At 52.5% G+C, this 16,348-nt stretch overlaps 4 protein-coding genes across 6 annotated transcripts; 2 read left to right on the top strand and 2 right to left on the bottom strand.

Moving 5' to 3' along the window:
- The first annotated feature begins 431 nt into the window (after positions 1-431).
- Positions 432-3,587, top strand: alkbh5 (alkB homolog 5, RNA demethylase). The gene is made up of 4 exons (XM_088374528.1): positions 432-2,315; positions 2,443-2,523; positions 2,740-2,862; positions 3,151-3,587. Exons 1-4 carry the CDS (start codon positions 1,618-1,620, stop codon positions 3,302-3,304), a joined length of 1,056 nt encoding a protein of 351 aa, XP_088230654.1. The 5' UTR covers positions 432-1,617; the 3' UTR covers positions 3,305-3,587.
- A 1,310-nt stretch (positions 3,588-4,897) lies between these two features.
- smcr8b (Smith-Magenis syndrome chromosome region, candidate 8b) lies at positions 4,898-8,070 on the top strand. 2 transcript variants are annotated; one of them, XM_088374526.1, is made up of 5 exons: positions 4,898-5,382; positions 5,827-6,242; positions 6,305-6,617; positions 6,714-7,540; positions 7,643-8,070. In XM_088374526.1, exons 1-5 carry the CDS (start codon positions 5,161-5,163, stop codon positions 8,013-8,015), a joined length of 2,151 nt encoding a protein of 716 aa, XP_088230652.1. In that variant the 5' UTR covers positions 4,898-5,160; the 3' UTR covers positions 8,016-8,070. The 2 variants fall into 2 exon arrangements, with proteins under 2 accessions (XP_088230652.1, XP_088230651.1); XM_088374525.1 differs by having other exon boundaries at positions 6,305-7,540.
- A 17-nt stretch (positions 8,071-8,087) lies between these two features.
- On the bottom strand, positions 8,088-13,266 carry LOC148399894 (uncharacterized). Of its 2 annotated transcripts, none has more exons than XM_088374523.1 (24): positions 13,149-13,266; positions 12,559-12,697; positions 12,384-12,492; positions 12,201-12,291; positions 11,957-12,107; positions 11,794-11,875; positions 11,591-11,716; positions 11,396-11,458; positions 11,200-11,322; positions 10,972-11,127; positions 10,849-10,902; positions 10,573-10,784; positions 10,415-10,494; positions 10,254-10,343; positions 10,079-10,156; positions 9,893-9,997; positions 9,656-9,761; positions 9,518-9,581; positions 9,229-9,452; positions 9,061-9,140; positions 8,904-8,990; positions 8,760-8,836; positions 8,571-8,666; positions 8,088-8,509 (listed from the first exon to the last, which is right to left on the bottom strand). In XM_088374523.1, the coding sequence occupies exons 2-24, from the start codon at positions 12,686-12,688 to the stop codon at positions 8,251-8,253; spliced, it is 2,643 nt and encodes an 880-aa protein (XP_088230649.1). In that variant the 5' UTR covers positions 12,689-12,697; positions 13,149-13,266; the 3' UTR covers positions 8,088-8,250. The 2 variants fall into 2 exon arrangements, with proteins under 2 accessions (XP_088230649.1, XP_088230650.1); XM_088374524.1 differs by having other exon boundaries at positions 8,750-8,836; positions 13,149-13,265.
- A 45-nt stretch (positions 13,267-13,311) lies between these two features.
- On the bottom strand, positions 13,312-16,277 carry ptcd1 (pentatricopeptide repeat domain 1). Its single transcript, XM_088374527.1, has 8 exons — positions 15,740-16,277; positions 15,496-15,636; positions 15,206-15,424; positions 14,892-14,993; positions 14,183-14,758; positions 13,978-14,094; positions 13,712-13,894; positions 13,312-13,594 (listed from the first exon to the last, which is right to left on the bottom strand). The coding sequence occupies exons 1-8, from the start codon at positions 16,160-16,162 to the stop codon at positions 13,373-13,375; spliced, it is 1,983 nt and encodes a 660-aa protein (XP_088230653.1). The 5' UTR covers positions 16,163-16,277; the 3' UTR covers positions 13,312-13,372.
- Between the last annotated feature and the right edge of the window lie 71 nt (positions 16,278-16,348).

Raw genomic sequence — 16,348 nt, 5'->3', positions numbered from 1 at the left:
CGACTGGCAAATGCGTCAAATGTGTACATGTATTAAATATTGTAGCATTACTAGAAAATTGCTAACCAAAGATCAAAGTGAGTCACTATATTTTCTACATACTACAGTTTTACATGATATACATTTTGTATGTTGTTTTTGTCATTTTTTAAAGACAAAATGTATGTTATTTTGTTTAAGAAAATGATAATGCATGTTCAATATGTAATGTTTTAATGCAAAAAAAACTTTTGAAGTAAAAGTTCATCCAACAACAACAACAAAATACGGAGTTAGCTTATTTTTCTATTCTATCTTGGGACATAATTAGTTTTGTGGGTCAGACGCCTTGACGAGTCCCAAAATGGCCAAAGCGTCTTTGTGACACGTGACTGCTCTGCCCCCCCCCGCAAGATGGCACTTTGTCACTGCGCACGCGCAAAGAGCTGGCAGGTTTACGCGAGTTTATTTGCACGTTTTTCTTCCCTCCCCCTTTCCCAAGACGAGCCTCGGTGCTCGTTTTGGCTGTTTGCTGCGAAGAACGACGAAGTTTCCCCCGAAAGCCGATCCAGGTGGACACGCCATTATTCGGGAAATATAACGGAGACCTGTTGTGAGATGTCGCTGCGCGTATTTTTGGTGGCATTTTCAGGCGGCGGCGGCGGAGCGTCCAATCCAGGCTAAGCTAAGCTAAGCGAAGCTAAGCTTAACTACGTTGTAGTGACGACGTCGTGTTTGACTTTTACTTTGTTAGTCGAAAGACTTGGGAATATCTTCTGATACTTCAAAACCTTCATTTTTGTCAGCCTCTCAAAGCAGCTGCGGAACGGCCGGAGACAATTTGTGGCCGTTAGCCTAACCGAGCTGCATCCACACCAAAGCGAGTTATTTTTTTACGTCAGCCGGTCCAGCGGTCGGTCGGTCGGGACACCAGCGGAGGAATCCAGTGGATTTAGCAAATGCTGGCCGAGATCGTCTAGCTCAGCCACATCGGCACAAACTAGCCTACCGCGCTAACAGCAAGCGAGTCAAACTTTCACCAGCACGGCCTGTTTTTCACGAGCATCGGTCGAGGCAGCAGCGTTGGATTCGAACTGACTAGCTCCTTTAGCTTTGAGTGCTAACAGCTAGCGAAGGAGGGAGCCGAGCCACATCAGTGTCAGTGCGGATTGATTTTCAAGTCACCCGGCGGAAGAAGCTAAAGTAGACAGGCTAACAGGCGGCTTGGTTTTGACGTCACCCAGCCAGCGCAGTCCACGGGGCACCTGCGGAGGGATCTAGCGGATTCACTCCAAACTTGGCCTACCGAGCTACCAGCATAAACGCGGATTGATTTTGGTTGGCGTCACCCGCTGGAGCAAACGAGGGTGCTGGCAGCTAATGTTAGCCTAGCGCCGCGCGGACACAGACTCATTTCGACGACATTCGAACGGGGAGAAATCTAGCGGACTAGCTCGTGTTAGCCAAGCCGAGCTAACGGGCAAACGAGTGAGACCCGAGCCACATCCGCACCACCAGCGTGACGGGCCGCTTTTGACGTCGCCACATGACCTCCGCCAGCTAAACTTAGCAGCGCCGAGCAGCGCTCTCGCCCCCCCCACCCACCTCTTCCTAGCAGCGTTGTTTTTCGGAGCCAGCATGGCCACCAGCGGCTACTCCGACCTGCGCGACAAGCTCCGCTCCATGCCGCCGCACCGGGACGAGCACCGGACAAGCAACGGCAGCACGGGGCGAAAGCGGCGTCGCCGCGAGTCCGACGACGACGAGTGCGATCACAGCGACGACAGCGGCGAGCTCCGCGAGCAGGAGGCCCACCGGGTGCGCAGCAGCGTCCTCCAGAAGAGCATCTTCACGCCGGAGGAGTGTGCGCGCATCGAGGAGAAGATCGACGAGGTGGTGGCCAAGGCGGAGGCCGGACTGTACCGCGAGCACACGGTGGACCGCGCGCCGCTGCGCAACAAGTACTTCTTCGGCGAGGGCTACACTTACGGGGCGCAGCTGGAGAAGCGCGGTCCGGGCCAGGAGAGGCTCTACCGCAAGGGGCAGGTGGACGACATCCCGAGCTGGGTGCACGAGCTGGTCATCCAGCGCCTGGTGTCCGCCGGCGTCGTCCCGGAGGGCTTCGTCAACAGCGCCGTCATCAACGACTACCAGCCGGGCGGCTGCATCGTGTCCCACGTGGACCCGCTGCACATCTTTGCCCGGCCCATCGTCTCCGTGTCCTTTTTCAGCGACAGCGCGCTCTGCTTCGGATGCCGCTTCCAGTTCAAGCCCATCCGGGTGTCCGAGCCCGTCTTTGTGCTGCCCGTCCACCGCGGCAGTGTCACCGTCCTCAGGTAAAGTGTGATTTTATTTCAACTTTTCAAAATCACTTCAAGGTGGATTTATTCTTCTTTGCAGTGGGCTTGATTGCAATGTTGCGGTTAAGAATGAATACTGACAACTAACATGTTTGTTTCTCAGTGGCTACGCCGCTGATGACATCACACACTGCATCAGACCTCAGGATATCAAGGAGCGGCGAGCTGTCATCATCCTGAGGAAGTAAGTCCAAACGCATCACTCCATCAATTCATTATTGACCAATTAAAACTCGCCTCGTTTGAGTGAATTCCCACTTTGCTCCCATCCCGGTTTTCTTTCTTTACATTACGCGCCTGCTATTTTTGGGTGGGAACTTTGAACCTCTTACGCAATGTGTGACTTTTGAAGGCCTCCGCTTGTCATCTAACGTGACCCAATGTTGACGTTCTCTTTCAGAACCAGACCCGACGCCCCTAGACTGGACTCTGACAGCCCTTTACGTTCGGCCCCGGTGGAGCGGGCGCCCCCCCTCAAAGCCAAGCGCTCGCATCGAAAGGCCGACCCAGACGCAGCTCACAGGTACGTGCGGTGCCGAGCGGCAACGTTGCAAATATTGTTCCAATGCTCATTAGATTTTCTTTTAATGCACCGAAACATTTACCTGTCGACTATCAAATGAATCCGATTCGTTCATCAAAACAATTCACACATGAATCCATTATTATTCCCCTTAGTTGCAGCCCTCTAATTAGATTTAGACATTTTCCTGACCAAATCCTTGTTCTGATCGATTTATGCATCCTGTGACCGTTTTTGAAATTGTGAATTGAGGAAAAAGATGGAAATGCGCTGCCGTTTTTGCCGCAGGCCGCGCGTGCTGGAGATGGACAAGGAGGAGAACCGGCGGTCGTCCAGCCAACGGCGTCACAGCTCGTCTTCGGACGACTACAGGAAGCGCGAGGCCGACTACGACAAACATCGCGAGAGCTCGTCGCGCAAAGTCAAAATGCGGCGTCACTGAGGGCCCACCCGGTTTCTTTTGACTTGTCTCTAGCGGGAGAGCTGTTACTGTCTGAAGATGTACATACTTTGGAAAGATGCTTGTACATAAGGAAAGCGGAGCTGTACAAATAACATTTGTCTTAGTCTTGAAGCCTTTTTTGTCTTCTTTTCCGCCAACATTTCACACCTTTTGTTTGTTAGCCTCAAGCAGTTTAGGAAGATTGAAAATTTGGACCTCCTTCACGAGCGCCAGAGGCCGCCTTGTTGCTTTTTCTCTATTAAAGCACAAAACCTTGCTCACAGTTTGTTTGCTGCTTTCACACGGCCATTTTGCTTCGCCCGCCCGCTCACATCTTTAGTTACACATTGACAGAAATAACCCGGCCACGCACAAGATAAAACTTTTGCGGGGAAACCAGTCATGCTCCCCAAACTGCCAAGCTGGGACTCCGCTCGGGCTATTAATATTTAACTGCAAAAGACGAGACGTTGCCAGTCAGCAACGCTACTCGCACACGATTGGCAAGGTGCGGTTTTTCATAACGTATTGCATTAAAATGTAAAAAATGTCAGCTGTAATTGGGCTGGAGTTCCTTTGTGGGGCACTGTGGCCATCACCTGACGCCGGCATAAACGAAGAAGACCCTCATGTTTAAAAATATTTACATACATCAAAGAAATAAGACGGGTTGGAGTCAAGTGCTAAATCTATTTGACCCCCATGAGTGTGAGTCATTTGCTTGCTTGCGGGGGGGGGGGGGGGGGGGGGTCCACTATAAATAGAGTGCAGCGCATCGACACCATCGCAACAGGTGTAACAAAGTGCACAACAACACTTTGCAATTTCCCCACTAGGTGGCGGGCCGTTCATTTCACGCCTAGGCCTTCAGTAATGTCCCACACAGTCTAAACTTAAACCATTCCACATCTTCATACCATGACTGTCAAATTCCATATCGATTCAAGCAAAACAATTCAGTCCCTTCACTAAAGTCACAGTGCACTAATGAGCCTTGTGGGCTACTGGCAGAACCATCAAGCGTTCATTTTTAATTTGCTTTATTTCGTAAATGTTGATTTAATACTAAAAAAAGAAAATCACAGGAATATAGGAGAAGGAGAATAAAATGCTTTTTACTCACATGTTAGCAAGCGCGGGGGCTGGACGACAATCCTCGCAATATCCAGTTTTTCTCGAAATGTCCGTCTTGAAAATGGCGATCAATTACTTCTCTACCTTCAGCCCTTGTGGGTTGAGAAAAAGAAAACCAACCATCCAGCGAGATCTTCACAAATGAACGTTTTCGCACGTTCAAATCTCCTACGGGACAGCAACTTCCGTTTAGATAGCGAAGCCTCTAATTAGTGCGTATCCAATCAGGACACGAACGTGATACCTGTGAGCTGTCGCAAACTTGAAACCTGATTGGTTATCAAAACTATTTTGAAAAACTATCCATATATAAACCATCTGTAACTAAGTTTAGAGCCCTAACTCTATTTTAAAACTCCATCACAACACTTTTTAATATCGCGTTTTATTATGAAGCGTGAGCGGATGTCACTGGGATTGCTCATGCTTTTAATTTTGAAGTCGGAAGTCGCGGGGGGTCCGAGCACGTCACACTTGACCTCAACGCTAATTTTGTCTTCCAACATTTCGGTACCCAAAAGTTGGCAAACCGCAACCGTCAGTCGTAACACTTGAGCGACTAAGACTTAAGGCGTCCTTTTCTTGAGTTTATTCCTCCCGAAAAGAGGAAGTCAATCCCGGGAAGCGTGTGACTACTTCTCTGACGGTCACATGACTCTCGGTGTCAGCTGTTGGGATCCGATGTCGGCCGGAGAAGCCCCGATCTTCGCCGGGGTCCGCCGATGATCTCGTCCCCGGACCTTCTGCCTTTCACCGGGCCGGAGGGCTTCGGCGACAGCGAGGATGGCGAGGCGGAGGGAGAACGCGGAACGGCGAGGGGGCTTCTTCCCGAGGAGCTCTCCATCCCGCCGCTCCCCTCCGACGCGAACGGCGGTGGGCACCCGTGGAGCTCCGCCGCCGGTTTTCACAGGGACTTCGTGCTGGTGGCCGAGTTCTCCGAGGAGGTCGGTGATGATGAGTCGTCCTGACTTGGCTGGATTGGATCACGTTATTGATTGTTACGACTGATTATGATTTGCACGATAGATGTCTATAGCGTTTCTTGAAAGGGGAAACGTCAATAACGGCATATAAAGTATTTTTCCAAAGTTCAATAACACGATCAATTTTCGGAAAATACGTTTCAGATGTACTGTATCATAATAAAATGAAATATATTTGTATCCATGATTTCCGAAATGATATACCATAACTCACTGGACGGAGAAAAAAAGTGTTGTGATAGTTGATAAATCAGAAAAAAAACAATGTAGAGTATATTGCTTGTAAAGAATATATTTCTGAAACATTTGAACCATAAAAATACAATTCTATAAAAAGAAATAAGCTACATGTATTATTAGAAGGCGTTTGATGCGTAGTAATGCACTACTGTCAACGTCCACCAGGTGGGGCCTACGCCCGTGATGACCATACCTGACGAGGCGGGCGCGTCGGGATCCCTGGACCTGAACCACTTCTCTGTGCGTATCATGTCTGTGGACTACCAGGCGTCAAGCCCGGGAGGCCCGTCCTCCTCATCCTCCTCGGGGCCTCGGCTAAACTTCAACGAGGACTCCGAGGTGGTCTTGGGGGACTCGGCCGACTGGGTCTTTGCCTACGTACGCCACATGACCCTTCTTGACCTGTCGGCCCGCGGTATGGTGCGCCCTTTCTGCATGGCCTACGTGTGTTCAAGCCAGGCCAAGATCATGGACAACTTTGGACGGCTGTCGGCAGGATTTGGCCTGGCTGCCGACAGCCTCAAGACTGGAAACCGGCAGACCTTCTCCTTGGAGCTGCACCGCAAGCTGCACCAGCTTCAGTAAGAACGTCCAACGCTAACTTCCAACTTTCACTTTTCTTCATCATTCCCATCTGTTTTAGATACAAACGCTTGGCGCTGCTGCAAGATGACAGCATGAGTGGCGCGGGTGAGCAGCTGGAGGCCGTGGAGCGAGCCATCGCCACGCACAAAGATCTCCTCCGCCAGGTTACTTCCTACCCCAACAGGAAGCTAAAGCAGCCCGACTTCTTGCCCTACGAGCCGGCCGACGTCTCGACGGACGCCACCTCCATCCCGCCTCCTCCTCCACCGCCAGTCCACCTCGCCGGCTCCGAAGGTCGGCTGAAGCCATTGCAGGAGCTCTGCAGTGCCTACTTCCTGTCGTTGATGACGGAGCAGCTGGCGCAAGCGGAGGTCCGCCTCCGCGGCGACGTCACTGCCCTGCGGAGCGCCGGCATCACGCGCGCGCTGAACAGGAAGCTCAGACTGACCAACTTCCTCTTCGAGCAGCCTGAGGATGACGAAGAGGAGGAGGATGGAGAGGAAGCGGTTGCGCGGGAAACAGGAAGTCGGCCGAGCTCCGAGTCCTCCGTGGAGGCGAAAGAAGAAGAGATGACGGGAAGCACCAGCAGCGGAGACAGCATACAAGTCATCGGCACGGAGAGATCCTACAAAACACTCGCCTCGTCCGCTGCGCCCGTCGCCTCGTCTTTGCCTCCCGGGTCGTCCGATCCTACGCCGATTGCCGTTCCTCTGGCCACGCCGCTCCCCTCACTCGATGCGTCTCTCGCGGCCGTCTCGGACCCGGGACCTCGGCGCCTTCGAGTCTACGCCGGGAGGACCAACAGCGAAGACAGCATCGAGGTCCTCAGCACCACCGAGTCCATCATCGCCGAAGACCTTGCCGCCATCAGCGAGGAAGAGGAGCCCATCAAAGATGACAAAACAGACGTTACGGCAAAGGACGCTCGAGCGGGTAGCGCTTATCAAATGCTGCCCAATCTCCCGGCGGAGCCGTGGTCTTGGCCACCGAGCGTGGACGAGGCGTCGGACGGCGGCGCCGAGACGCACGCGCCCCACCGGACGCTCTCCTCGGACAAGGCGGGACTGCGAGCGCAGCGCTTCGTCAAGCAGAACTCCTTCTCTCGGCAGGTGGTCTTCTGCCTGCTGAGCGGCCGTCCTCTGGTGCTGCTCTCGGGAGATGGAGACAAGCTGCGGAAGACGGTGGACGCCCTGGCGCTCTTCCTGCCGGCTCCCGCCGGCGCCGTGATGCCGTGTTTGAGCGCACCGCTCCAGCTGAGCGACCTGCTCACGTGGAGGCTGATTGGATTCCACAGGTAAGGCTTTCTTCACAGCCCAATTTGGATTTGGGCCAAATCAGATTGTTAATCATCAAGCTTTGGTCATTTCCGGCTTGGTCATCTTCATCCCACATCTAGGTCTCCGTCCTCGGGCCCGCTTCACTGGCTGAGTCGTTACAGTCGCTACCTGGCCGTGCTGGACTTGGACCAGAGGACGCTCCGCTGCCAGTTGTACTCGGGTTCGCTCGCGGGCTCCCTGGTGGGCTCGGCCGTGCCCGCCGGCGCCTTCCTGCTGCACGTGCAGAGCGGCCTGACGGCGCTGGCGAATCGGGCGCTGCTCTTCACCTTCGCCCGGAGAGGAGACGAAGACGAGGGGCTGGATGACGGCGACCTGAGCGTGATGCGTTTCCTGTCGGACCTCATCAAGCGTCAGCACGCTGCTCGCGGACCGCCGGCGCTGCGTTTCTCCTACGTGGCGCTGCATGTGCACAAAAACACCACCGCTTCATAGACTTGCAAAGGGCTGCAACGTTGCCGGGACGTAGCGGCATTAAAAAAAAAAAACTGCGCTCAGACAATCAGAAAAAGCTCAATGCCAGACGTGTTTATATTTTAAATTAAACAACATGAATGTGTGCGTGTGTGTGACATTCCAAAAATAAAAAGGCACAAAAGGTGTAAAGATGCTGACCCAAAGTGTCAGCATACCTTGATAAAGTTCATCCAAGTCAAGTATTCAAAAGATTCTAAACACACAACACACAATATTTGGTTCTTTTTGATTGACAGTTTGCCTGTGGGCCTGCAGCGCCCCCGGTGGCGGTCACGCTACGTGGCTTAGAGGTTCCAGGCGGTGCTGGAAGGATCCAGAAGGTGATGGATCGACTGGAGAGAAGCGTTTGCTGTTGTCTGCCAAACCTCTTTCTGGACCTTCTCCATGATGGCGTTGTTGAAGCCGTCATCGGACAAATGGGTCCAGAACCAGCGCAGAGCCCAAAGGCTCTTCTGAAAAATCCACAGCGTGTTCATGAAAGATTCGAAAGCGGACTCGTTTGTATCGGATTACCTCGAAGGTGCTGAGAATGGGGAGGACGGGCATGAGGTGGAAGATGATCTGTCGCAAGGCTTTGGTGACCAGCAGCAACACGGCCTGATCCGAGTACTGCCACGACACAACACGCGCACGCTGGGAATTACACGTGGATCGGCAACACCGACCGACATCGCCGCCGCGTGTGTCGGTACCGGCAAAAACCTCTGCGGGATCTTCAATTGGGTGGCGAGACCTTGGCTGTAGGAGAGCAGGACGGAGTCTGCAAATGTGACGGCCTCCTGAAGCCCAGAAGAAACGGCGGCGGTTCGTCACTCGCGCGCAAACATAAAATACACAAAAACGTACTCGCTTGAAGTCGGAACTCGGTTCTGGGATGCTGCTGAGGGAATTTGTGAGCGTGACCATGTTGAGTAGACTGATCCAACATTGGCTCTGAAAAGACACAACGCAAGTCAAACAAAATGGCTGCGGCGCCGGAGAGGTAAAAGCAATGGGAACTTACGCTGTGGTAGCAGGCCGCCGAGCCATGGAGGACCTTCAGAGCAAAGTGCACCAACTGCAAACGCGTCAGCGCTGACGCACCTGGACACACGCAGGCCCACGTGGAAGGAAGGAACGAAGGATGGAAGGAAGGAAGGATGGAAGGGTGAGGGGACGGATGGACACACACCTGGAACGCAGTGCCAGGTGTCACCATGCGCGCAGAGTTCCCCCGTGGGTCCGAGGCTCATCCTGGGCACCGTACCCGAGCCAAACAGACGGAGGTAGAGCGGGAAGGTGAACGCCGTGGGCCATGCGGCGGGGCCGCACTTCGGGAAGAACATCTTCAGCGCCTGGCACGTTTGGCCCTCCAAGCACAGCAGGAACGGCAGGAAGTCCTTCAGCTGCAAAAAACTCCACCACAAAACGTTTGTCACCGTCTTTGTTCTGCCAAAAAGGGGCCTCAAGGGTTCACTTACTGGTTCCAGTTGATGGGAGCGGGCCAGAGAACCTCGCTTCTGGACCGATCATGTGTCGAAAAGTCTTTTGCCGGAAGGAAAAAGCCAGAAAGGCCGAGTCAGAGCCCAGACCTGAATGTTGGCAGATGTTGATCCCACCTGCTGGGTTCTTCAGCTCCTGATAGATCTTGTGTACGATGAATGCCTGATACCGGTCCGTGGGCAAAAGGTCCCTCCAAAAGCAGTGCAGAGCCCAAACGTTCTTCTGTGGTACAAACAGAAGTTCCGCAAAAATGGAGAAACCTGCTCAGTGCTAGGAAAACAAGTTGACATGCTAAGCGCAGCTCAAGATAGCCTGTTAGCCGCACATGCTAACGTTGCGCCCGACGTTTCTACCTGAAATGTGCAGATAAGCGGGATGATGGGACTCAGAGGAGGAGAGGCGATGATCCGACCCAAGGCTGCGCTGACCAGCAGCAACATGGCTTGATCTGGGAACGTCTGCCAGCGGCGCACCCAAAAAAGGAAAAATGGAGATGCCGCTCACCAAAAAGGCGGCAAAGTGCGTGTGTGCGTACATACCGACGTGAAGTGCTGCGGGATCTGCAGATTGACGCCGGACTCGTCCTCCAGAATGAAGCGGGCCGTGCGTACAGCTTCCTAGTTGAAGAGGAGGAAGGAACAAAAACGAGAAGCCCACAAAGCAAAATTAAAGGAGGACTTTGCGGGAAGCTGCTCAGAAAAGAAGTGCGCATACTTCGAGGAAGGTCAGACTGGGTTGGCGGAGCCCGGCGGGGGCCTGGCGAGTCACCTGCACCATCTTCAGCAAGTGGAGCCAAAACTCGGACTACGTACGAGGACATTTCGAGTTGGTCAAGCGCGAAGCTTTTACAAAATTGGAGCTCGCAGCTGCCTTACGTTCTTGTGGACGGCCGGACAGAGCTCGTGCACCTTCAGGGCAAAGCGGACCAGCGCTAAACGCGCCAGCGGTACCGCACCTGAATGGGAGAGAAGGGATAAACTTTTACGGGAGGGGGGGGGGGTCACTTAGGGTGAGGGACAGAAGGTATGCTGACCTTGGATGGCGTGCCACTCGTCTGCAAAATGGAGCTCCCCCGTAGGACTGATGGACAGCTTTGGCGCCGTGGCCGTGTCCAGCAGGCGCAGGTACATGAGGACGCGGTGCGAGGTCAGGCGCGAGGCAGCCTTAAAGATGCTGAACAGCGCGTTGTGGAAGTCACCCTCCATGCACATGAAGAATGGAACCAGGTCCTTCACCCACTGGATGCTAGACGGAAGGGCATGTCACAGCGCCACCCGGTGGCGGGGTTTCATCACCGCGCCGCACTCACCCACTTAACAAGTTGGTCCGTACAACTTGAAGGTAGCGCCTTAATTCTCGGAACCTGCGGGACATTCATGAGAAAAAAATGAATACCGAGTGGAGCCGGCCGCGCTGTAGTTGCCGGGCGGACCTGTTCTGGTCCACCAGTCGCTGCACCCTGAGCAAAACCACATCGAAATCCTCAAAGAGCGTGTCCTTCATGCCTCGGGTGGTGCGCACGCCGACCACGTTCTGTCCTTTCAACACGGACGCCAGCAGGATGTCGTCCCAAGGCCGCACATCTAAGCTGTGCCAAAACACAAACCCGTAAAAAGCACACGCTCAAAACCACAAATTAAACACACACACACACACACACCTGTCCCTGATGTGCGTGAGCTCAGGAGGAAAGGTTAAATTCCTGTAAAAATCCTGCAGTTTTTGTCGGAACTCTGGCGTGAAATCATCCATAACCAGCTGCCTCTGCAGGGCAGACAACAACCTGCCGCACACACACAAATGTGAGCGTGACACGCAAACACGCACACACACACTTGCAAGGATCACGAAGGTACCTGCGCATTAACATCCATTTGCTGCTTGCGGGGGTGGAGGAGGGCGACGCCAGGCAGAAAACCCTGCACAGAAGGCGGGAGGAAAAATTTGAAAAAAAAAGATTGTCACACAGATTACACGCACATACACCCACTCCACTTTATTAGGAACACCAACCGGGCAAAAGTCTCCAGTGAACCCAACCCCATTCATACCCTTTGGCGTAAAAAAGTCGAAGGAAGTCATCAGCGGCCCCCAGCCTCATGATTGCCGCCGCCCGAGCATCGTGTTGCTCGGCTTTGTTCACGAAATCCAACACGTACTGCAAGGAAGCCGTGCAGCTGCGGAAGGGAGGACGAACAAAAGTGCCGTTAGCCAGAAAAGGAGGCACCGCGTTTATGGGGGCGGGGGCACTCACTCGTAGGAGACGCCGTTGCCCATCGAGGACGCCAACGTCATCTGAGCCCAGAGCTCGGCTTTGAAGCTCCGCAGCGCCGACTCTGCGGACGAGTTTCCACAGTGAGGACGGTCGGCTGGCTGGCAGGTAGGTAGGGGAAGAAGAGGCTGAAGTCAGCACGCACCTGCTTGGCGCAGATGGGCGTCCACCTCCGACAGCGTGACCTTGAAGGCGGCCAAGTGGCCCAGTAGTGTGTGGTTCCTCAGCTGGTTCCACAAATTGCTCTTCTTGTGGCTGTTGCAGTGGCAGGCGCCGCTCTGGTGCCACCTTTCACACTTGCAACCACATCACACAATTCCTTGAGAACTTCTCTTGACAAGTCAAGCGGTTAATTTGAGTTTGCTCAAGCGGGAAAGAATCACCGGTACCTCGGTTGCCAATTTGTCGCAGATGTAGCAAAAGCATTGGCCGCACACGAGCTGGTTTCCTGCCACGGGTTCTCCGCACTTGTCTGTCGCTCTGGGGGGCAACAGACTGAGGCTTTAGTGGAGGTCCGTTTATCTGTGGAACTCGTTTTATTCCGGCGCCCGACAAGAAATGAAAGGCCTCACGTAAAAGGATGCTTGGGGCAGTCAAAGCGTGCGTGGGGCAACAGCTCAGCCGGACGGGAGAAGATGACCACCAAGTCTTCGTCCAATTTACTGGGAGACAGTGTACAATCTAGAAAAGACACAAAGCACTGCATTTCTTTGGGGCACGAAAAGAGCAAAATGGAGGCCGGCTTACCCTTCCGCGGCACATCTTGCGTCTCCATGATGATAAGTGACGAGTCGTAGCGGGACGTGTCCTGGTTGCAGTCTTCGTCGTCATCATCACTGACGAGGATGACGCTGTCGTTGTCTGCGGCTGTGCCCATCGCAAAGGTCTGGGAAAACAATGTCAGACATTTTAAATCTTTACACTGCCTGATTGTGGAGAGAAGGCAATAAAAAACATTACAGGAGATAATAGCCCATATTTTTTAAGGATAATTTTATGTACTGACAAAGAAAAGGGAAGATATAGAACACATTATTGGACATATGGAAGATGGGACCAGTTTTTTTTTTTTTTTTAATTGGCAGACCGTCAAAAGATTGCTCTCTGTAAAATTGGTCCGAGTAAAAAAAAATAAAAAGTTTGAGGATCCCCGATCTTAAACGGTCGATGACGACAAAGTAAGATTTCAAACAAATGCCATGACTTCGATTGGCGAAGCTGAAACGTTTTCCAAGTAAGGCTACCACGACACAGAAACAGAAACAATATTTCATTTTCACTTGCTTTATAGAGCAATAGAAAAGTTGAGCAAACGTATGTATTCATTGAATTCTTACCAGTGTTTACCAATCTTTCGAAGGGATTGATTTTTTAATTTCGCGCCGCTGGGAAATGCACATTCGGGTTCTTCTTCTTTGGGGGGATTTAACGCCAATTGGCAGCTATTGCGTTGCATTAGCGCCATCTGCCGACCATAACATAAAACTGGAATGCCACCAATACAATTAAATCATGTTTTTATTCTGAAAATAACATTCACAATAAGATACAAAAGCCACGACTAAGGTGCCGTGTTTTTTTTCCTGCTGCTCAGTTTGATCCTGGCCGCTGCTCTTTGCTTCTTCCGGCCTTCAATCATCTGGGCTTGATTTCTGACAAAGGCCGGGCTCATGGCCTTCGACTGTGGGTCCTGCTCTCCTTGGGCCGGCATGCTCCGCAGCCAATGCTCGTAGTAACCGCGGAAGCCGTCGATCTGGAGCAAGTAGTTGTTGCGGGACTTGTACTGGGAGGAAAGCAATTAAAATGTACATTTGATTTTTTTCTATACAGAGTGAGAGGCAGGCATAATTTTCACATATTTCCCCATGAAAGAAAGAGTGATGGTGGTCGCCGCGGTTACCTGGTCGTAGTTGGGAGGATACTGAGCGGCAAACTCCAGCTGTTTAATGATGACCTGGTTAGGCCACACCCCCTTGTCGCGCATGCTTTTCAGCAGCGTTTTCAGGTAAGCGTAATCCAGACGGCGACCCGCTCGGCCAATAAGGGCGGAGAACACGTGCGCGTTGGGCTTTAACCCCGCCTCCTGGCAAACAACAAGGAGCCAGCCGTTGGTCAGCCGAGACGTCAATGATCACATGTAGTGTTGCTTATGAGAACGTTCAGCACCTCCATGTGTGAGAGCAGCTCAAGTCCTTCCTTTTGGGTCTGGCATCCCAGCGCCAGGCTGCCAAACGTCTGCACGTCCACGCTCACGTTGCGCTGTCGCATGACACCCAACACGGCCTGCAGACACACAAAGTTAGAGACGAGAGATTACTTTCCGTTTTTAGATGTGGACGGGCAACAGATTTTGTTTTTACACTCTGCCTACCTTGGCTGCATCAAGGTCTCCACTTCTGGCAGCCCTGCGAATGACCGAATTGAAAAAGGCAGCGTCTGGCTTGATGCCGTGCTCTTTGGCCACCTTCAGGAGCATCTCTAAAGACTCAAGTCCAGGCGACATGGTGTCCGCCAGCAGCGTCAGAGTCCGCAAGTCTGGCTTCAGCCCGCCCGCCGCCATCTTGTCCAGGAAACCTCGGCCTCCGCCCAGCAGGGCCAGTCTGTCGGACGCTCCTTCCACGACCCCGAAGGAAACCACGCCGCCGCCGCCGGCCTCTCCCTCCAGGAGGTCCAGCAAGTTTGGAGTGAAGTCAACAGGCACCAGTGCAGTTTCCGCCAGTTCCTGCGGCACCAAGTTGTTTTGCATCCGGTCGGCATCAGGTTGGCCGAGCAGCTGACGCTCCAGAAGGTCGACGTCGACTCCTTTGCGTGACTCGAGGTGGGACTGGAGGAGGATGCTGGAAGCCAGCGCCGGGTCACCAATGCCGCAATCCCTTGCGGTCCGCAAGAGCAGGTTGTAGTTCTTGGCATCCGGGACCAGGCCGGACTTGAGCATCTGCCGCCACACCTGGAAAAGCAAAAAAAAAGTCTTTACTCCAAGAAAGAGTTCAAAATATGCAAGTTAAGCAATGCAGCTCAAATGCGCATTCATGACAAAGCAACTACGTTTTGCAGGATCTGGGAAACTGAAAATTCAAGACCTGCAAAGCCATCCTGAATCCCTGCTCTTTGTCCTTCAGGCATCCCATCAGCAAGTAGTGAAACGTCTCCTGGGTGACGGCGTGACCAACAGCCAGCATCTCCTGGAAACACACAAAGCAGCACAACTACTTTCATTTTTTTTTTTTTTGCAAGCAAAATTTTAAGCTATGGTTGCATAAAATTTGTTTGGCAGCTAGTAAATTATTTGTCCCCAAAAAAATTTGGAAGGTTCCAAACATAAAACAAATGTGTGTATTGAACCAAATGTTGACAAGGGTCTGCTAGCTTAATACTAACGAAGACAGATACAGACCTTGAGCGTGTGGACGCAGGCCTGCAGGTTCTGGCTGAGCGCGTGCATCTTGAGGACGGCGTGGTAGGTGGCCACGCTGAGGGTAAGGTTCTTGCGTCTCACCTCCTGTTCCAACTTGAGCGCCTGCTCCGTCGCCACGTGTCTGTGCGGCGACTCGGCACAGGCGTTGAACAGAGCCGTGTAGGTGGCGTCCGACGCCTCCAGACCTCGCTTCTTCAGCTGCGACAAAGCCAGTGAAATATGTTGTTTGTTTAATAAAGAAGGTGTTCATTGAGGTGAGGCGTCCTCACGTCGTTGTAGAGCTTGAAGGCTTTCTTGAGGTGGCCGGCCCGCCCGCAGCCTCCGATGAGCACGCTGAAGTTGTACTCCTCCGGCTGTAGCCGCTCTCCACGTAGCATGTTGTGTTCAAACAGCTCCAACGCCTCCTCAAGCTCAAAACAAACATTTGCATCTTGCAGAGATCAGCCACACCCAAAAAAATATCTGCTGCTATATTTGCTGATCCAAAATGATTAGAACAATCACAACACCAACCTTCCCATCTTTAATGAGCTTCTTGCACTGTAAGAAGTACCAGTAGGTAGTATTTCTCCTGCCGGGCCTGCGTGAAGGTTCCTCCGGCTTCTTGTCGTCTTCATCTTCTCGGTAGCTCAGGTCCAACATCTCTGGGCTAACTTTCTTGAACGACCTCCGGGAAGAAATGTCGGCGGACAGATCGCCGAAGTTCTCCTCGGGTGGCGAGGCTAACTCGGCGTCCTGCTGCCATGCGGAGACGGACAGGGAGAACTGTCTGATGAGCTGACGTGAGAGGAAGAGCCTCACCAAGGGTGATGGTGGAGCTCCATCGGGGCTGACAGTTCGCTTAGTGACCGCTGCTAGACGAGACAACTTTGCAACCATCACCACTGACTTTGTTGCCCCGTTTCGGTAGCACAAAGTTGCTACAGTCGAGAGCATGGTTAAAATTAAGATCAGGATACAAAGAAGCTATTGAATCATTGGTATATAATCAATTTTCTCTTGTTTGACAACACGAGTTCAGTGTGTTATGCACGCCGCCATATTGAATAAGGCTTTACGGACGAGTGACGAGAAGTCGATAGTCATGAATAAAGAATTTAAAATAGTCGAGCAAATATAAAC

Source organism: Syngnathus floridae, chromosome 4 (genome assembly GCF_059516105.1).
Source record: "Syngnathus floridae isolate MCC-2025c chromosome 4, RoL_Sflo_1.0, whole genome shotgun sequence".
Lineage (NCBI taxonomy): Eukaryota > Metazoa > Chordata > Actinopteri > Syngnathiformes > Syngnathidae > Syngnathus > Syngnathus floridae.
Note: the sequence above shows the minus strand (reverse complement) of the source record. Positions and strands in the feature narration are given on the sequence as shown.